Genomic DNA, 21,752 nt, shown 5'->3' with positions numbered 1-21,752 from the left:
CTCATGCATAATTTTAATACTCAATTAAAATTCATTCTCATTTGGGTCCAAAGCAAGTAGCCTTGTCTGGAGAATTCTAACAGCGAAGCCCTTTCTGCTGGTGTGCTTACAAACCAACAGTTCTGTATCAGTTTCCCCAGGAAGGGATTCATCAGCTTCCAGAAAAGCTGCAAGCCTGTGTGTTTCTAGGGCAAATAAAGCACTCACTGAAACCTTCTGGGTCTTGAAGAGCCCTGCAGGAAAGCTGCCAGAGGATTGTACCTTGGGGATCGCTGAAGAGTGAGAACTCAGCATCAATGGCACTTCGGGGAAACGAAGGCAGGCGGAGCAGGTCCTCCTGGAGCATGGACACGTGAGATTGCTTGTGGGCTGGAGGGATCTTCTGTGTCAGTGAGATCAGGAACAGCACCCGCCCCACCTCCTCCAGCTTGCGGGTGAACACCTGGCAGAGAAAAGGAGACAAAGATCTGTATCAGCCTAATCCAAAAGCTCTTTAAAGTGTATATGCACTTTCCCAGGTTCATTTCTACAGCTTTCTCTGATTGGAGGGATGCTGCACTCATGGCTCGGAGGATCATGATGAAATTCACAGGGCTAGTGCTGCACCCTCTCGCTAGAATTTATGTGACCACTGTTTTCCTGCCCAGGTCTACAAAGATGGATTGAGTTTGTAAAAATGGTTCTAACAACATTTCCTGTTTCAGTCTTCTGGAATACCCTAAGTGGCTGAGGAACAATTTTCAACTTTGTTATGGGTTTTTCTGTAGATTAATGTAAGCCCCAAGGTGGTCAGAGAAACCAACTCCAAAGTGAAAGCCATATGTTTGTATTTTCTCTTTTCAATGTCTTAGACAATAGTCAACAAGAAGCTGGAATTGCTATCTGCCTTCTGGGTTAAGTCTGGCTGACATCTGGCCATAGAAAGTACATGTATAATTGCAAAAGCAAAGCAGTCAATAAAACAGATTCTGTGCTACTGAAAAGGAGCAAAATCTTGCTTGACTTCAGAGATCACTTATGCTTTATACCAACTGGGATACCGAATTCCATTCTACCAGCCTCCTTTGAACTTGTGGCTGATAGGACTGGCCAGGCTAGATCCTCTATTCCTATTCTGATGCTAAAAGTAACCATTAAGGCAGAGTGATATGTAGTTCCAAAAGCAGCTGTCTTTGGAAGCAGTTTCGAGGCACCTCATAGCTACTGGGACAAAGCCAAAAACAAAACTTGAAGCATGTGGCAAAGATAAGGTTCATAGGCCCTGCCTTGCTATGACCTGTGCTCTGAAGTGCACTCAGCTCAGAATTCAAGAATCAATCAACAAAAAAGCAAGTGCTTTTCCATGGATTGATGCTCGGTGGGTGCTTGGTTACTCGTGTTGCTTTCTTTGCTGAAGCGGGATGTTTTCCAGCAACATGACAACAGAGAGGCTAGCAAATGTAGTTTTACCTCAGAAATAGTTTGGGTTCTAGGTGCTCTAAATATAAACATGTGGAAAGCAAAATAATGCCCTGAGAAAAAAAGTGAAGCTCATTTAAATATTTTTGGATCATGTAGGAGTGTATTAAGTAAACTCTTTTACAATTCCAATTTGTGGGACATCTCCTAGAACCAGAGTAATTTCTGTTTGAGAAGCAACCAGGTTGACCCCAAGTAATTTTAGATTTTTATTGACTTTCTACTGACAGGTGCATCACATGAAATATTGTCCTATTCTGTGCCATACACATACAAGATGGCATTGACTTTATTTTCCATTATTTTAGCTGCCAGCAGCACTTAAGCAGCTGTACAGCTGCCTTTTATAACCACTCCTGATGATATTTCCCTACTCTCAGTAAGAACACAACTACAGTAGCTGGTTTTTGGCTGCAAAAACACAACTGTTAATACCAAATACATAGTGTTTAAGCACATTCGCTGTCACAACTGCAGCTGCCAGATACATTTGGCCAAACTCAACCAGTTTAGAAGTAAAACAAGTCCTCAGATTAGGCAAGGATAGGTTAGATTTAAGTCTAAACAGGGGACCCCCAGCCAATTCCATTTGATGCTAAGTTGCAGACACATCACTGGTCAGAGAGCTGGGTGATCCAAGATCCAAGACTCCAACCAATTGCCCATCTAAGCCCAGGAAATTCAAACCCCTCATAAAAAGAAGTTCTGAACTATAAAACAGGCTGTTTGTCACTGATGCTAGGTGAGTGATTTTACATCATGTAATAAATTCACACACATCCTTTTAATAATCCACTTAAAGGAAACTGGCTGGGCAGAACTGGGGAGGGGGGAAATTCACATCCCACTCCAATCTTCCCACAATAATGTACAGTGTATATGGCCCCAAGACAGATTTCACCCTGATTGTTACTTCTCTAGCAAAGCTCTTGATCTGCATGCAGCATGAAGCCTTCAAAAGGGAACAAAAAGATTTATTTTCAGGGTGTTTCTGGGAAGAGGTATTTGGTGGCAGTATGATACCTGCTTCTGAATGAGCTCTTGACCCTTTTCTGGGTGCATCTGCACCAGGTTGAGCTGGGGAGAAACTGACCTCCGGAAAGGATAAATATCACGGACGTAGGTCTGCCAGGAAAGGAAAAAAAGTGTATTTTAAACAAATCTAATCACTATGGTATCACTCAACAGAATGGAAAAAAGGGTCCTTTAGCCCTTTCTGAAGGGCAGAGGCTTTCAGGCATGGTCAGGCATCATGAAATGGCACAAACAGAAGAGAAATTAGATATTTTCTAAGAAAACTAGACATTCTTGTCTTCTGACTCTTCCCTCTTCTCTCAAATTCCAATCTTTCACCACACACAACTAAAGATGTGATTCCCACAGGACAGAACTCTGTTTATAGGGTGCTTGTTCTCCTTTAGATAACCCTGAGGTTTAAAAAGGAGCTAGATGAAAAGTCACAAAAAGAAAATCACATGGACTTGATCTTTGCCTTACCTTGTTGTAATGAATGAGATTCCAACGCTTATCCATTAAGAAATAATGAGAAGACTGAGTTTCAGGTATGTTAAAAAACTCCAAACATTCCTGAAAAGAAAGAAATCTAAATATCCTTTTACTTTTCAGTTGTTTTGTACAAGTATCACAGCATCCAAAAGAAGAATATCCATCTAATAATCCATAAAGGCACAAACATGCATGCCTTAATCAGACTGGCACACTGTTCTGGCTTTATTTATTTCACATTTTAATCATCAAGTAGCTGAGTATGTTTGTGATAATCAAGGCATGCTGACATCACAATCCTGTGACTGGTGTTACTTACCTTGGTGTCTTCATATCACACATATTTGCCTGACTGTATGAGCAATATGGGCCTGGGTATTTATCAAGACTTAGTGATAGGTGATATGCAGAGACACTGAAGTTCTAACACTTCAAAACACTGAGATGTGATTCCCAGTAAAATTTAACATAGCCAGGCAAACTGAAGGCTTTTACAATTCCTATGTGCCTCAATTAAAACCATCCATGAAATTTTTGGCAGAAAGTAACTGCACAGCTCCCGAATACCAAAATATTGTTGTGGCTACTGAACCATCATTTTCACTCTGATCTTGATCAGTCTCTCATCTCTAGTGTTGATAAAACCAAACATTTAAATGATTTGTGTATTTATCAAAATTATATAGCAAATACCCAACAAGCTGCAGTGTCTCCAGATGAAATTGCATTTGTGAGGTTTGGGCTTTCTGTGAGTTCAGAACATTTCTATTATCCTTAAACGTGGGATCCTGTTTATTGCAACCAAGCTGCCCTCACGGGGAGACAGACATGCCTGTGAGCAGAATTTCCCTCCCTGACTCTGGAACAGGATGATCAGGCAGAATGCATTGCTGGCATACAGGTATGGCAGGTAAATGTAAGCAGTTTGTCCAGCTCAAAAACTCACTCCTACCTTCAGAAGAGCCTCAAACTGTGTGTCCTCGTGGACTGGTAACTGCGTTGGGATGTCACACTCATTCTGTCCATGCACAACAAGGGTTTTTGTGCCTAGAGGAAGAAAAGTTGTTGCATTTTCCTTGGCCTCTCTAATTAACTCAATTTCAAGAGACTGCCCATGGAGGAAGAGTGGTGCTTGAAATTCATCCCTGGACAGGCAGACAGACTATGCAAGTCCTATCTGGAACAATTAATTAGTGTTAACATATTCTTACACTTCCACAGTTTAATGAGAAATTGATCTGTTCTTAAAGGATGAGCTGATTTTAGCAGCAGCTGTCAGCTCTGAGGAAGAAACACAGGCAAAAGGTCAAACCTGCTTATCAGCAAGATATCTCTTGTCTGACTCACGATGCCCAGAGTCCAAATGGTAGTTTTACAATGATTCTTCTGCCAGCCCAGCTGGCACAAAACTCTGGGTTGAAATACTGTTCTGATTCACTTTCTGTTTGCTTCTTTTAGAGCTCTTAAAGTGTTTATTTTTTTGAGAATCTCAAGGAATCAGCAGTAGAATTTACTGACTGAATACTCAGCTGAAGGAAAACTGCCTTGAAATATGCAGCCATTTGTAACAAGTCTTTTTCTGATCCAGTTCTGATGTATCTTCTTTTTGGTAAAGTAGGCCATAAACTTTGAAGTGAAGGAGATTTAAAGGCTTATTTCTCATACCTGGCATTGAGGCAGTCACCAGCAGCTTCACTTCACACTGTTCCTTCTTCATGGTCTGTTTGAGATCCTTGAAGAAGAGTCCTTCAACATAACCCACCACTTCCCAAAGGAAGGTAAGAGTGGCAGAAATTGCATCCATGCCCCATTCACACGGAGTCCGTACAAAATACATGATCAATCCTACCTGCAGGTGATAAGTAAGAGGAATATCAATATCAATATCAGGTTGTACACACTCTTTTAACTGTGCAGAGCATTGTATAAACACAGAATAACCATACTGTTCTACCCTTCTTCATTCAGAGGGACAAGCTCATTAAACTTTCATCCTGAAATTTTACACGTATTAAAAAACAATCTACCTGTAGTATTCTTCCTTTTTTCTAGAGATCATGAGATTGGGGGGAAAAATGTACTCTTGCAGTATAGCCTTAAGCACCACTGCAGATGAGGAAAAGGGAGAATGTCTGCAGTTAGAAAATTCCTATTCTTCCTGCTCTGAAGTGCTGCCATGTAGAAAACTCACAAACTACAGAAGGCTCCCTGGAGAAGGATACACCTTGTCTGCTTCACCTGCTATCTACAACATTTGTCCACAATCTTGAAAGAAGCTGCTAGATTTGCTCCGAGAGGACTGCCTAGCAGCAAAGCACCTTCTAAACCCAAATTAAGTAAAATAATTAAAAGTGTCTGGTGCTTGGACCCTTCTAATTGTCTTCAACTCATTGGCCAAGCTTCAGTTCAGAAACAGGTTTCTTAGGGGTTTGATAAAAAGAGAAAGGTTCTTTTTCCTCTCCCCAGAAGGTCAGCAAGGCCTGGTGCGGCCTGCACCCACAACCAGGAGCAAGTATGAGCTGCGTAAGGAAAATTAAGTGCAATTATTGCTCACATGAAGGCAGAGGAGAGATTCTGTGCTGCACAGCAGGCCCACAAGCTACTCACCAAGTAGTTAAAGAGGATATGAGATGTCTGGGCAGGAAAGTCTCCAATGTTCAACAAAAGCTTCCTTAGCATATACATCAGCTCGTCCTGGAGGAAAAGCAAAGGTGGTTTTCTTTCCCCACCAAAAAGTGAAGAACAGATTTCTCCTTTTTGTCCTTTCTTGCTTTGTTTCTTCCCATTTTTCCCTTTCCCAGCTTTGTCTCTCAGCACATGAAGTAAAACCATACACCTGTTACTGCTCTCAGATATTGCAAAATAAGGCCCAGGGCACAGCCCCCAGGCTAGTGTCATTCCCATTTTATCTCAGAGAGGCCAGTACCTCCTGTTGCAATTTGTACTGACAGTAACACTACTGACCATGCACTCTGTGATTATCCCTGTTGACTACCCAGGTGATCTGTGAAATCTAGCTCATCTCACCTCAACAGCTGTGGCTGCAGGGTGAGAGGTGTGGGCAGAATCTAACTTCCCTTTCCTTGGGAGACTGCCTGCCTTAAATGTAGGCTAATGATATTTCTCACAGTGTGAAGGGGTTATAGAAGGGACAGAATCTCACTGTCAGCTGAAGAGAGACTGATGGCATCACAAATGTCTTCTATGGCCCTTATCCTTTAACCCTACAGCAGATTTGACCCAGTGTTGTAGGCACGGGTATGCACAGGACAATCCATTCCAGTGATACACCTAGCAAAAGCTCCCAGGGAAATAAACCTGTTCTCTGTGTTCTGTACCTGTGGTTGTATGAGGAGATGGTGAAACAGATTGCAGTGCCTCAGAGGCCTCTGAGGCTGGACAGATAACAGCTTTCTTCTCAAAGGTACTGAACAAACAACCTCTCTGGCCAGAGATGTTGTGGATGCCCCACCCCTGGAAGTGTTTAAGGGTAGATTCAAAGGGGATTTGAGCAGCCTGGTGTAAAAGGCATTCTGTCAGTGGTGGGGGGCTGGAAGTATGTGATATTTAAGGTTGCTTCCAACCCAAACAATCCTATGAAACAGATGTGACCTTCTAACCTTTAATAAAAGCTTTGTGGGCAGTGGCTGAGAAATCTCAGGAACAGTAAGTCCACCAATACCTGCTTGCTCAAGGAACAAAAGGACAGCCTTTCCTGACATTTCTCAGGTTTAATATTCATTTCAGAGTCAGTTCTTAGGTAGTGGCTTGAAAGCTGAGGCCAGTGATACTATTGATACCATACACCAAATATGCAGTTGAGAAAGCAATATGGAGAATCTCCCTGCCTTGTACACAATCAGAACTGGTATGCTTTTCTTCCATGAATCTTAGCCATGCTCCTTGAAGCAGTCTAGTAAGCCACAGAGACACAATGCCAGCCCAGCTTTCAGAGAATCTGAATTCTCTGATTCTCTATTCAGAGAATCTGAAGAGAGTGGCATGAGTGAAGGCAGCACTGCCTGTGCTTCACTAAACAGCTGCTCAAAGCTTGGCTTAGTGGTGATAAATCAGATCCTTAGTGTTGATAGATCAGCTGTGTCCTGTTTACATCAGTGGACAAAGATTGCAGCCAAATAATGATATGCTGCCTTGTAATAGCAAATGTTCTTCTCCAGTGATGCCCACAAAGCGCTCCCCTGCTCTGAGGAGCTCTTACACCTGCTGGGGACAGGCACAGGGTACCTGTCGATTGCTGATCGTGAGCTTCTCAAGGAAGTGGCGCAGAACTGTGGAGGGGTCTTCAATTAAGCAGTTCCACAGGACCTGCTGAGCAACGGCACTTACTGTAAGAGAGAAAGGAAACCAGGTCAGGAGCCACCTCTTGGAAAAGCCATGAACTTGTTGGATACTTAAAAAAACATTCTTGGTCTTCTTCCTTCCTCTGTCATATTTTTTACTGAAACACCCATGACTCCATTTGATGTACCAGAATTCCTGGTAAGTGGTGCAGTGATTCCAGTAATAATAATCACAGGTCTAATATTTGAACCTTCCCTAACTACTGGTGATATGACAGGAAGCACTTCACGACTGTTAAGGAGTGATAAAGAAATAACTGTTTGGATTCATATCTGCAGATGGACAAAATCCAGCAACTGAGAGATATAAATTCATTTACTTTTTTTGTTCATGCACAGAAGTTCAATTTCATGGTGATTCATTCAGTGATTTTATCTGGTATTGGTGAACAGTATTAGATAGTCAGCAGGGAATTGTGTTGATGATCAACTCCCTAAAGTGCAATTAATTGCAGTCCTCTAAAGGTTAACAACAGTATAGAATTTTTCATGATTTTGTTTTCAGTACTCATCTCCTGATCACAAAATCACACATACATTGTTTAGGGGGCTGGCTACATACAGGTAAAATTGAATACAAAATGTAAGGGGAAGTTAAATGCGCAACAAGCTGACATGATGAGCGGAAAATGAGAAGCAGAACAGTCCACCATGTATTAACAGTTTCAAAAAAACAAATACAAGGAAATATACTATTAACTTACAAAGACATCATAGACCATAAACAAAATGTTCAGGCTGTGGCTTTCTGCTTGTTATAGGAACAAAAAAAATATGGGTGGGAATAGATATCCAGAGTTCTTCAGACCAAGCCCCACTTGGGGCAGGACTGTCACCTACACTAGGTATGTTAACCATAGCTTTGACTAGCCAGGGCTTGATAACCCCTGTGCATGAAGAATCAACAAAAATTATGCTCCTGGTGATTAACTACCTTCACAATTTCTAAACTGAATGTCCCATGTTGTAAACTCTGAGTCAGTGTTCTTCTAACTCTTTGTTTCCTTTGAATCACACCAAACAAGCACAGCTTCTACAATTACTCCTCAAAGAATACTTGTGTTAGGTCTCTGACTATCCTTGTCTCCCCCCACTAGATTTTTTTCAGCTTCTCAACATTTCTTTTGAATTAGGGGCTTTTTTAGGGTCCTGATAGGGTAAAAGTCCCTAAAAGCCAAACACAACGTATGTAGAAAATAAATAGGAAAAACTCTACAAAGATATATTTCTATTGTAAATCTACATTCAGATAGTTTTGAAACTGGTTCTGCCATCCTTAAGCAACAATCCCTTCAAGTTTAATCAAGGTCCATACCAGCTACTCCATCCTCCCGGACTTCTCCATCTTCCATCAAATGGACAATGGGGAGCACTGCTGCACAGATGCACGCTGGAAACACAGCCTGAGGTGGCTGAGGCACGTGATGGTTTGGAGTGTGCTCGGTGGTGTGTTCTTCATCTGGAGCAGTAAGAAGAAGAGGAGTTAGGGAACACACTGTGCTGCTAGCCAGGCAGGCTAGATCAACATTTATCTTAGTGGCTCTACACACAAAACAAAGATCTGTTCACTGTGCAAGCATGGCAGGTTTACTGCTATCTCCAAGTCAAAATAGAGCTTCCAGCCAACTTCTTGAGCAAGAATTTTCACCTGTAAATATGTAGTTTTTCAATTTAAGTTTCTTTTCTTGTAGGCAACCCAGTTTCTTTTGATAAAACCCCTTTTTTCAGCTAGAGTGCTCCCTGTAGCACTACTCTCCAAGTAGAACATAAGAAGCAAGAGAAAGTGTTGTGACAACAGGAGTGAATGAAATAATGAAGGGCAGTAACTTATTATAAAGAAGCACAAGCTTGGAAATATATTTGGCAAAAGGAAATGCCAGAGCTTTATGGGTCAACAGGAAAGGCTTCCAGTGAATGAAATCCTAGGAGGGAATGCTCCAAAGTGAAGTCACCCACCTTCTGCACTGACTGCTGAGCGCACTGACCACACAGAGCCACGGCGGAAAGAATAATTCCTGTGAGAAGTACTGGAGGTGCAGGACGGACTCACAGAGAGACGGCGGGAGGCCAGGTTGGCAACTTCTTCTACTGACAAAGAGAATATGAAATGTCAATCCAGATCCAGCTGACAGAGTTCAGGGAATATTTTGAAGGACAGCATTTACAACCAAGCCAGAACACTGAAAAGTCAAGTCAGGTAACACTCAAAAGACACAATTTGGAAGCTCTAAAGGTCAGCCAGACAGGTAATTTGTTCATGCTTTGGGAAACAGCAGAACACTGGTCCATAAGAGTGTTCAGTGCTCTGGTGCATCACATTGTAACAGAGCTGGCACCATACATTCTTTTCATGCACTCCCTGTTAACCATCATTGTTGCTGGTGCTTAGTTTTTCTTAAGAACTAGGATTTCTGCTCACAGATTTTCCAGTGTATGTTTAGATCTCATCAACCTAACTGCACACACCTTGGAATGGCTTTAATGAAGTCTTTGTGCTCTCTTAGCCTGGGCCAGTAAAACTCCTCACCCACAGACTAAGCTTATTGAGACTCATGTCATGTACTTTTGGCTGTCTGAAAGTTTGGTACGGAGCTTGGTCTGATCACCTGGGCTCCCCCACTATTCACCATAACGGTAGAAAACCCCAGGAGCTATTCAGTATATCCTAAGTTTCATTTCTTAACACAGATGCTGCCAAAGAGCAATTCCTCCCACCCTTTAATTATTAAAGAGTTAAAGTTGGGAAAGACAGATTTTACTCCTAGTGTTGTATATTCTCTTGTGTTGAATCCTGCAAGAAACTGAGAGCTTTGAGATGGCAAATGGTGGCAACTTCGGAAGCTGGGGCAGATGGGGTCAGTGTCTTTATTACCCAGTAAGAACTCAATATATCTGAGGTTTTGTCTCTTTTTTTTTTTCACTAATTTTCAAATATACTTTTTCTCAATGACTTGGGCTCTTCAACAAATTGACGTGGTTGGTACTTTGCTAACACTAAAAATCAGTTTTCCTGGACATCACTAAGCACTAATCAGTGCTCTGTGTTTGTGGGAAATGCTCTCAGGTTCCTGGGATGCAGTTCCTGGTCCCAGAGCACACCTTCTTCCTCCTGCTCAGAGCTTGGTGTACAGGATGGCTCGTAGCAGGCCTCCTGAGTGATGGGGATGGCAGTGATAAGACTGGCTTCCCGGCCCAGGCGTTTCTTCTCTTCCTCCTGCTGCAGGTTCTTCAGGATATGCTCAGCTCTCTGATGGGACCGTGACACAGCTCGGGCAGAAAATGACTTCTGTTGGGAGGAAGAGAGAAGAAGCACAGCTTGAAGCTGTTAGTTAAGATGCACACCGATTTTCTGGCACCTCAGTGACGTTCAGCAACTCAGTTTCTAAACAGAAGTCAGACTAGTGCCAGCTGAGCAGAGATCCACCAGGAGACTTATTGGCAATAAGCCTACAATAAGCTTTGGTGCAAACTTCTCCCAGGAGACACCATGTGAACCAGTGCAGACTAAATTGTCTCTCAGGCAGTTCTATTGGAAAAATCCTCTCTTGGAGAGAGAGCAGCAGTGTGCTCCTAAGACCTAAGTTAGTGTCTCTCACAGGGATGTGAGGTGCAGCACAGTGCCTCAGTGAACAAAAAGACAAGCTTGATGCTCATGTAGAAAGTTCTGTGTCCTACATAGAATATACAAGATTTTTTTCCCAGCCGGGAAAGACAATCTCAGAGGTTAATCCACATCTTTTGGCTTAACTTACCTCACACCTCTACAGAGAAAAAACAGTGCTTACTCTCAGGATGTCTGCTTACCGACTGATCTTCATTTATAGGATCCTGCACACTCCCACTGCACTGAGGCACCCAGGGAGGGTCAAACATTGGCACAGATGGCATCCCCAGCACAGGAGAAGGCAGAGTGAAGTTTATACTTGGAGGGGGAATCTAAACAAAACCATGAAAGGCATTTTGTTACAGCAAATTATTATTGTCAGTATTGTTAATTAAACGTGAGCACAAGTACCCAAGACATAAATTAACTCTGCCAGTTTTTCCCACCTCTGTATCTCACTGGCCTGGACTGTAACACCATGTATGACACACATCTTCTCTGATATGTCTCCTGACCTGAGTCCCCATTTTATTCTCCCTATTTTATACAGGACTTCTTCATATCACCTCCCCCACTAGTGAGACTTATACAATCATTTTTTTTTTTTCCCTAAAGGAAATTTCATGGCAGTCGGCCATTACACATCTATCCCACAAGGCAAGCTGTAAATGTCATCACTAAGCTTCATGTGTCTTATCTACCTTGAAGATCTGCTGTGCTCCCTCTTCCATCCTTGGCCACACTTGATATCTGAACCTCCAGAGTGTGTGAAATTTAAGAATGGCATTCAGTCTCTGCACTGTTTCTGGGTGATGAAATTCGGACATCAGCATGTCAGAAACGGCCTCTGGCACTTTCACAGCACACAGCAGGAACATGGCAGCTGCAGGGAGAGAGCATCTGATCACCTGTGTTTCTCAATAATTTATTTGATGTTTATGTATTGATATTTATTTTTATTTTTATTTATTTATTTATTTGTTTGCTATCATTATTATTTTCTTTCTAATTTTATTTAATTAATTAATTAATTAATGTTTATTTGACAAAGAAAAACTGCAGGTGTACAAACCCACACCAAAAGAAACCCCATATCTTGGCTCCATAAATCACAATCACCAATCCACCAGGCCTAGAGAAAATTGTATTTCTTCATGAAACCAAGCAGGTGTGATTCCACCTTCCAGAGCCACACAGCATTACAGCTGAAGCTTGTAAATTCTTCTGGAAAATCTGCTTTTTAAAATAAAGTGCACCTTCGATCTTCTCAGCCATGACTTGTTCAAAATAAGAGCATCTCTTGAAGTAAAGGGACTAACTGAGTTTGGCTTTCAAAGGTTCTACTTCCAAGTGATTTGTGTGCTGATTAATCAAGGCTGATTTAACAGAAACTCTGGAATAGGAGACAGTGCCCCAGTGGAAGTCACCTGGCTATTTTCATGGGTGAAACCAGTTCTTAGTTAAGTGGGCTCCATGCAGTGATTCCAATCTGTCTCCAAGAGAAAACAGACAAAGGACCACACAAAACAGCACAATGGTAGCTGATGTGAGGAAATAAGCTAGAAATTCCTGACTGAGAGACAGTTTTACAGTCTATAAAAGCTACACAAATTTCCACAGAGACAGAAGCCTCCCACACAGCCCCTGAAACATACAGGGGATGTTCTCACCTGTGAGGGGAGATGTGACTCCACAGATACTTTCCCTGGGAATTGAGAGGAAAGATTCTATGTGTACCCCATCATCAATTAGGTGGTAAGTACATTGGATCTTAAGCTGCATTGTTTCTTCACTAGCTGTAATATATGTAATACATTACATATATGTGTATATATTACATATATGTATACATATGTAATATATATATATGTAGTATATGTAATATAAGGTATTTCTATCATGCACTGTATGTTATCTGCTAATAGTTATTTTTGTTTAATTCCTGTGTAGTGAATAGTCTGTTTAAAATCTTGTTTCTGTTAATTTTGTGTCTATTAAATAAATAATTTAATCTATGACAGACCAAATCAGCCATTATTAAAGAACTTGTGAACAAGAGTGGGTTTTGGGGGGCTGGCCACCCCAATAAAGCTACTATCTGCTGCCAGAGGCCTGGGCAAAAGGCAGGGATTTAGCTAAGCTCCTATCTCCATTTGTAACAGTAGCTGAGCTAACCCATTGCTGTTTCAATGGATCCTATTGGAATATAAACAGTCATTAATTAAAATACAGACTGATGGAGGACAATCAGTGCAGAGGGTGTCTGAGGGGCACTGCAGGAGACAGGAGCAGAGGGATTAGTGTGGCTGTGGGAGTTCAGTGGTGTTAGAGAATCCATGGCTTCTTTGACCAGTGTCAAAGCAGAGCAACAAAGACAATTTCTCTGGATTTGGTGGCTGTTCCTCCACAGTAGGAAGAAGATATTTGCCACTGTGTTTTCTTCAATGCCTGTTCAGCAGGTGCCAGGCCCCAGAGCAGTGCTTATGGGAGGCAGTGTGACCACTGCAGGAAAACAAGGCTGAAAACAAGTCTCTGACTTCCTGGGCTCCTGGTGCTGCTCAAAATCTGTGGGGACCTTGAAGTTTTACCAGCTCAGACAATCTTCTGCTCTCTGATCTTCTCAGACTATAACAAGCCTTAGTAGGACAGATGTAAAAGTGTGAGTTCATTCTGAAGCAACCAAGAACAGAAACAGAGCCCAGAGGAGAGGTCAGCAGATGGTGCTGGAGTACATTAACAAGGCATTCTTTTAATCTAGCTTCTGTATAGCAACACTGGGGGTTTTCAGGGTTTGACCTTGATGAATGCAATTTGTGCTTGGTCTGTATTCACCTGCTACTAAAAAAAAGCTACTACAGACCCTCCAGTGAATTTTAATCTTCCCTTCAGGAAAGGGAGAAGAAGGAAGATCTATTTCAGAGGCTGCTAGCACTCCTCAGGAAGAACAGCAAAGCTTCATCCCATTCCCTGTGACCCATGCAAATATTTTAATTAGAATCACAGAATCATTAAGGTTGAAAAGGACCTCTAAGATCAAAGAGTTAAAAAAGTATCCAAAATTATTCCCTCAGGAAGGGACTTGAAGCAGGGAAAGGTGTACAGCATCAGGCAGATTATTTCTGTTTATTTTGCTCCTTTCTCTTCCTGTCTACACATTTGACCTGGGAAAGGCAAAGGTTAAAGGGAGAGCACAGAAAGACCTGAAATGAAGTGGTCTGTGCACTGGTGGAGTAGACCAGTGGAAGAAGTAGACTGGTGGAAAATCTGCTTTTCCAGTGAGGGAAAGAGAGGGAAACCTGAAGGCCACGAGGGGGTGTGGGTCAAACAATGTACTTCAGGGCAGAATTCATTGTTAGCTGTGGAAAATAAAGGCCTGGTGTACTGGATTGAAACGTGACAGAAAGGGGAATGATGTTTGAAGAGTGTTTCAAAACTCTTGCACTGTTAACAGCTTTTGATTAAAAATGTCTCTAACTTAATCTTCAGTGAAAGAACACCTCTGCCTCGATAGGTATGCAAACCTGTGAAAGGAGGAAATCTTCCAGCCATTTCCTTGCCTGCTGGGGGACGAGAAAAGTAGAATTTGAAAGTTGTGGGAGATTGGTTCACAAACAAATTCAATTAATTTGCAGCTTATTTAAGTAAACTGTGTACTGTGTGTGAAGGATGTTCACAGTTTCTAAGGCCGTGCCTCATGATATCTGCTCATCTCACATTAGCACACACTGACTAGGAGTGTTTGGACAGGACAGTAAGACTAGAGAGGATCTCCTGAGCCATGTCATCAAATTCCTTTCATAAGCTCTTAAACCAAAGGGCTTTTGCTTTCTTTTCTGGTGGCTAGAAATCTGTTTTCCATGTGAAAGAAGTCATAAAACGTTATTACCCATCTTCATTCTACTCTAACAAGTTATTCTTAAATATTTAATAAATGATATTTCTTTAAATAATAATTAAATAATCCAATAATCTGTCATTATGAAGAGTAAAGATATCCCCTCTCAGTCTTCATCTGAATCCATTAAATAAATATCCTATATATCATACAAGCTCTTAATTCTTCCTCCTGTCCTAACAGCATCTGTTACACATAAATATCTTACTTCAGTGACCAAAACTGTGCATTCCAAGTGCTGTGTTCTAGGTAATTGTACATCGTGTTTTACAGTAGCATTAATACTTTGAATTGCTAATGAAATACCTCTTCTGACACATTCTGACTGGGTTTATTTTTTCACAGCTGGTCATTAGGTCATCTTTTGGCCAAGGGATAAACTCTGAACCCAGATCATTCTTCTTTCCATGGGAGAAGATCCAAGCTCATAGGAGAAAAATTCTTATTACTACTTTGCAACAACATATGTGATTTTGTATTTTATTGTAATAAATCTCATGCCGTGTGCAGAATTTCAAAGTGCTGCTTTCACAGGTACAGGATGTCCTAATCATCTGTCTTAAAGATGCTTCTCAACTATGTGTCATCAGCAATCATCTGTACACTTTAAAACCAGGTGGAAATGGAAAATTTAGGTATTACCATACAACAACAGTACTCAATGAGCAATGCTGTTGTCTCCATGCAACATGAGAATTTTCCTTGTTGCATAACAGGAGCTGTGACAGTTTCACTCTCATTCCCTGGGTCATTTTTGCATGCACTCACAACTGGTACTAACATTTCCATGAGGCAGCATACAGAATGCTTTAGCAGACTCTGGACAGACTGAATCACCGTGTTTCCCCTGCCTACAAACCCAACCAAATACAAATACTAATTTTTATATTCTTCAAACATCCAGGGCCTCCTGATCCTTCTGACCACCTCTTTTCCACAGAGCACACAACACTCTGTGGAAACCAAACAGCCCCCAAGAAACCCGTGGTGGCCTCCAGATTCCTCCACTACAAAACTGCAAAGTCCTGGGGTCAGCAGTGAGTTGTGCAGCCTCAGCAGCCCTGCAGAGGGGTTTGGCTCTCTTACCTGCTGCTCCAGCCATGTGCTCATCCACACTGAGCAGGAGCTCCCATGCTGCTGGCTGGATGTCCCCGTACATCTCCTCGGTGAGGATAGGAGCTGCCTTGATCAGCAGTGACAGAGGGGCAGGGGAGAGGCTCATGACCTGCAACAAACCAAGCCATGCCTTAGGGCTGAGCTGTGCAAACCATCCACAGGGAAGAACACACTCGGTGATTTTACCCTGGTTTTGGTCTGCAAATTACCTGCTAATAACCTCCAAGTTCATAATTTCAGAAAACTCTCCAGACAGGGGATGTGGCTTGCAGCCTATACTAAAATGGCAGTCTTTCTACTTCCTAGAGTCCTTTGCTTGTCCCTCACATCACCAAAACACCAAAAAAGAGGACAGAAGGAAAGCCAAACTCTCCCAAAGTAGTGCACAAACAGCAATACAGGTCCATTAAACTCTCACTAAGAACAGGCTTATGAAGATTATGTTGCTTTTCAGGAACCTTGAACAAGAACAAAGAAAACTAATACTGTAAACTGATAGGCTGCAGTTAAATATACCTGTGAATTCTTGGGTTTTCTGTATCCTCAGCTCTGGTGCATATGTCACTATGGAAAGCCAGAGATGCAGACTGTGATTTAATGGAGCTAACTGTTTAAAGGATTCTTTGACCATGTTTCCTTAAGAGGTTTAAATTTCATATTACTCAGATTGGGAAAAGATGTAGGGCTGAACTGAGTGATATTCAGGCACAGTTCTTCACATGGGCTTGGAGATCCATATATATTTTCACTCTTGTTGCATTTTAACCTGGCACCTATATATCTGCCTCCCTAACTAGTATATGGCCTAATCAGTACCTGATTCCTGATGTACTTTAGCATTCCAGAGTCCTTCTTCCCTTCCAAGTTGATATCAATCACTCTCTTTTTAAGAGAAGGAGTTCTCAGGCATGACTTGTCTGAGCACTGGAAGGAAATAAAAAGAAAGTGGAGTTCACATTTATAGTTCTCAAAATGTGGAAAAAGGAGATTACGTACAAGAGGAATTTCCATATACTAGAAACCATCTGGTATCAGAGCTGTAGCTGGCAACAGGCCTAGTATCAGTGAGACAACACATCTCATCCAATTTTCTTCTATTTTTAACAATGCTTTTCCCAATAAAATCTTAAGGCAGACGACAGCAAACTGAATGAAGAATGTGAATGTTCTCTGTGTAACCTTCACTGGTGGCACACCCATGTATTTAGTTAAGTAGATTAGAGGCAAAAAGTTTACATCTTCCCCCTAAAAAATTACCAGTGCAAGTCTTCAGTGTACAGAATGATTTCTCTCACAGAATCATAGAATCATTGATGTGTGAAAAGACCTCTAAGATCATCAAGTCAAACCAGTAGTTTAATGCTAAATCATGTCCCCAGGTGCCACATCCTTACAGTTTTGAAAGCCCTCCAGGGATGGTGCCCCACTGGCTCACTGGGCAGCCTGTGCCAGGGCTGGACAAACCTTTCAGAGTAGTTTTTCCTAATATTCAATCTAACCCTCCCCTGGTGCAACTTGAGGCCATTTCCTCTCAATCATGCCCCTTGTTTCCTGGGAGCAAAGTCTCTCTTGAGCCTCCTTTTCTCCAGGCTGAGCCCCCCTAACTCCCTCAGCTACTCCTGGTGCTCCAGCCCCTTCCAACTCTCCATTCCCTCCTCTGGACACACTTCCATGTCTTTCTTGGGCTATGAAAAAAACAAAGATTGTCAATTGCTCTCTGGAAGCGAGGTCTGTGCAAACACCCTGCACGTGTTTTTAGGAAACCTCACCACCTCTCAAATTCTTTTTTCCTGCTGCTTCTTAAATGTTTGATGGTCTGATGTATGATGAAATGCATGTCTCTGTCTTGCAATTCAAATTTGGAGATGAAACAAGGCACAGAAATGCACAGTTCTTCTGCTACCTTTCATGAAACATAGAATCTATCATCTCTTGCCTGGCTTGCAGAGGAAATGACTGCCTCTCTTTCTAAATAACTCATGCTTTTCTGTGCTAGAGGAAAAACGTGGGGTTTACAGTTTTCAGGAAAGCAGAACCATTCGCTTCTGTTTCACCTGCTCTGTGCTTTCCTCCCTGAAAATATCCTTCAATTTTCTAACTTGACAGGAAACAAAAAATCTCCTGGTTGATGAAGAAACATAATGAAGTTTTCTCCTGCATATGCCACTGCCAGTGATGATAGCCTCTTTACCCAGCTGAAAGCTTCATGAGAGTTTCATGAACACTTTTGTTTTCAATGTTACTGCAAAGCAGTTGAATGGCTCTGCCATTACAATTTTTCAGGATAACTGTAGTCTGCTGTGGTTTAACTCTTGACAAAATTCAATTGGTGCCTGGGTGGGCACTTTCCTGGAAGCAGAAATGTATTTCCACTAAAGTACACTTTGACATGTAAAAAGGCACAAAGTTGTCTGAATGTCCTGCTGAAATGGTCATTAAAAGGAGACAAACATTAAAGACTAAGGTATACAGTTCTTGGAACAGCTGAGACTCAGACCTAAAAGAAAGAAATTACACAAGATTTTATAAGAATTTCAAGAGTGATTCCAAGTAACAGACAAGAAAAAGCATGAACAAAGAGAGACAGAATCCACAGGGTAGTAAATAGAGACCGCTAAAAAATTGAAGTCAGGTTGTAAGCTTTTAAAATTACCTTATCAGTAATTAAGATTCGTCCCAATCAACACAGATTACATTCCTTACATAATGATGAATGACTTAATTGCTGAGGCTTTTAAGCTAAGCTAAAAAGGAAAAGCTACATTCATTTTGTCATGAAAGAACTGTATGAACACATTATGCGATTTTCGAAGGCAATAATTACGTGCCTGGACAAACCCCAAAACATTCTGCTTTTTCCATTTACTCACTTCCTTTTGTTTTTTGCCTCTTGCCACGTTGTTCAAAGTGCTGTTTCCTCGCAGGGAGTCCACTGTATCTCCATACAGCAGCTTGATGGCCCGGACAAGGCGAGCACAGGACCGGCTGTGGTGCAGGTAGCAGTGTGGGTGACAGTAGTCAATGTGTGTGCATATGAAACTCTGCTGGTTGCATAATAGGATCATAACCTGGAAATTAAAAAATAAATAGTTACCTGTAGAAAAAGGAGTTACACAGGCAGCCATTGGGACAGTCAAGCAAACTCAGCCTAGCTAGGGAGATGTGAGCACAGATTTAAAAAGGTGTGTGTGTGTGTCTGTAGATCTTCATACATACAAGAGGTTTGCAAACTAGCTGGGCATGGCTAAAGAGGCATTAGTGCTAACAAAGCAAAGAAACAGAGCTGTTATAGATGTGTTTATTCAGCTGGTGGCAAGACTAAGGCTGAGGAAAACAGCATCCTCTCAGTTTGCGGAAAAGCTCTCTAAGATTAGAGCCTGGACTGGAAACCATCAACTAGCAATTGTTATTAAAGCTGCAACCCCACTGTCTTTGGGGGGTACTTTGCTTCAGGGGATGAAAAGGGAAATATCTCAGTATGCTCTCAAGCAGAAATCAGCTGTGTCTGCTGCCCTGCATATCCTTCCCTCAGTGTCATTGGGTAGACCCATCCAGCCCAGCTCCATGGTAGCTGGCTCAGTTGCTGTTTCTATTAGTGTTGCCATATGGCAGCAAGGAGTAGTAAAACTTATCTAAAAATCAGGTAAATATTTAGCTATGCTGAGCCCTGTTTTGATGCAGAAACACTGGTATTAGTCCCTAAGCTCCTTAATTAAGGACAGCCTTGGCAAGCCTACACTTGAGTGAGTGCTCTCTGGTGTAACTCAGATGTTTTCCACAAACCCAGCCTCTTATTAGCACTCTGAGGAAAACACACAGACACCTCAAAGCCATTCACACTGCAGGTCTTAACAAGCCTTTATGAATCTTTCTCTTCCCCCCACAATCCAGAAATACCCAGAACTACCAGAAGGAAGCTATCCCAATTTTCCATCCTCTGTGTCTATGTCTGTGCAGCTGCAGTCTGCTGGATCTCTCTCCAAGCTGCCACATCATTCTCAGCCTTAAAATATTTAAGCTGCTAAAAATCACAGGAGCTTAATCTAAAACAAATCTGTGTAATGTTTCTAGGATTCCTGTGTTTGCCTCCTTGTTCTGGCCTCCTGTTATTTCAGGATCAATAAAGAATAACTCAGTATTTGTATCAATATACAAATTGTACAGCAGCACTGTCAAGCTTCTACCAGCCTCTGGTCCACTCTGATAAATTGCTGTAATGGTAGATTGACAAAGAGTGAGGACACCATGATCCAGGCTCCCTAGAGGACAGGTAAAGGAAATGTTGGTGTCTTCACAACAGCAAATGGAACCTGTGATCCTTTTGAGTTGTTTGCTTGCAACAACTAAGTAAAGCAGACTTTTTTTTTGTCTGTAGTTTTAGTAACCATCTAGCCATACCTTCTTTCTAACAAATGAAAAAAAAAAAGCACTGCCATGTAATATTGCTACTTGTGTGTCATTAGCTGTACCAGGTGTTTTTTCAAATTTTCCTTTCTCCTATGCAAGTGAATCACATGAAAAGTGAGACAAACATCTCAAGTTTCCTTCAGAATTCGTGAGTTCATATGCATCCTCCCACACTGAGCAAGGGCACCATGATTTATCTCAAGCTTCTAACTAGGGAAATTCCCTTATCTTCTAGTGATACTCAGTTTACTACATTGGACTTTCCAAATGAGATATAAGTGTTACCAAGAGCATAAGAGTACTGTCAGAAAACAGGGTAGTCCAGGGATTGAGATATTCAATTGGAAGACATGGCATTCAAGTTCTCTGCCCTGCCAGCCTCATGTAAAAAGAGAATTATCAAGAACTGTTTCTGACATCAAAGTATTGGATTAAACCTTTTCTTGCCCACACCCGATGGGAATGGGGTGGCTGAGAGCAGTCTGTGTGAAATATCTGGGGAAAAAACAAAGATACCAAGTCAGTACTGACAGCTGTCTTCCCCAAAGGCAACTCCAAAGTCAAAGGGTGTCTGTGCAGTCTGGGGACACCCGGAGATTGAGCAGTGCAGACCTGCCCAGCTGGCTTCTGGCAAGCCTAAATCCAGGGATGCCTTAGACCCTGCATGAGCAAACCACAGCTGCACTGTTGTGCACTCCCTGTCTGTTGGACAGAGTCAAAACTATACAAGTCTTTGTTGGCTTGCACGAGCAGCTTCTGAAATGCCACCTCCCAGAGGCTGGGGCCCAGCTCACACTGCAGCCCTGTTCTGCTGCTCTCCCTGAAATACACACTACTGGCCATGCTGGAGATACTGAGCTAATGTATTTTCCAGCTGAGGTAGTATGGCTGTCCCTGCACACCCAGGGATTAAAAAAACCCCCACATATATGAACTAGAGAGAAGGAGATTTAAGTCCTTTCTAGACATGGCAAACACACAATTTCCACAGGTCGCAGCTTATTTTCACTTGAGATCCTTTATGTTATATGGAAAAAGCACAAACTGTGATCTGGTTATTGCCAGACAAAGGTTTTTCTATTGAAAATGGCATACTTGAGAGCACTGCTGGTGACTGGTACTTACGTGCAGCCACGACATGTTCCGATGATAGTTCTCCTCCATGCCCGTGTTGCTCAGTACCTCGTGTTCAATGCTGGGCTCGCTTGCACTCCAAGGGCTCCCTTCTTCAAAAGAAAAATACCCAAAAGGTTGTTGTTTTTATTGCTGCCTATGTGCTGTAAGACTAGGGACAACAGTTGTAAGCCAGGCCAGCCTTGTGGGAACAGATGAGAGTACACAGAATATGTCACACTGGAAAGACTGCATTTGGACATCCCTCCCCAGTCCTGTGCTGGCTTGACTC

General features: G+C 42.0%; 1 protein-coding gene across 5 annotated transcripts in view; it reads right to left on the bottom strand.

Moving 5' to 3' along the window:
* Positions 1–21,752, bottom strand: part of UNC80 (unc-80 subunit of NALCN channel complex) — a 123,452-nt gene that overhangs the window by 40,413 nt on the left and 61,287 nt on the right. For 4 of the 5 annotated variants that reach the window (XM_088058804.1, XM_088058807.1, XM_088058805.1 and 1 more), the window contains 16 exons: positions 21,473–21,573; positions 18,811–19,008; positions 16,757–16,864; positions 15,911–16,049; positions 11,631–11,812; positions 11,130–11,261; positions 10,425–10,611; positions 9,282–9,413; positions 8,641–8,784; positions 7,210–7,310; positions 5,572–5,658; positions 4,630–4,813; positions 3,917–4,011; positions 2,956–3,045; positions 2,482–2,583; positions 262–442 (listed from right to left, as the gene is read on the bottom strand). In XM_088058804.1, coding sequence (XP_087914930.1) covers positions 262–442; positions 2,482–2,583; positions 2,956–3,045; positions 3,917–4,011; positions 4,630–4,813; positions 5,572–5,658; positions 7,210–7,310; positions 8,641–8,784; positions 9,282–9,413; positions 10,425–10,611; positions 11,130–11,261; positions 11,631–11,812; positions 15,911–16,049; positions 16,757–16,864; positions 18,811–19,008; positions 21,473–21,573 — 2,163 coding nt within the window. The remainder of the gene's footprint in view (positions 1–261; positions 443–2,481; positions 2,584–2,955; positions 3,046–3,916; positions 4,012–4,629; positions 4,814–5,571; positions 5,659–7,209; positions 7,311–8,640; positions 8,785–9,281; positions 9,414–10,424; positions 10,612–11,129; positions 11,262–11,630; positions 11,813–15,910; positions 16,050–16,756; positions 16,865–18,810; positions 19,009–21,472; positions 21,574–21,752) is intronic. The other variant, XM_088058806.1, reaches the window with a different exon arrangement.

This window comes from Pseudopodoces humilis, chromosome 8, assembly GCF_049639895.1.
Source record: "Pseudopodoces humilis isolate 2021_Gansu_Grassland_sample_001 chromosome 8, ASM4963989v1, whole genome shotgun sequence".
Taxonomy (NCBI): domain Eukaryota; kingdom Metazoa; phylum Chordata; class Aves; order Passeriformes; family Paridae; genus Pseudopodoces; species Pseudopodoces humilis.
Note: the sequence above shows the minus strand (reverse complement) of the source record. Positions and strands in the feature narration are given on the sequence as shown.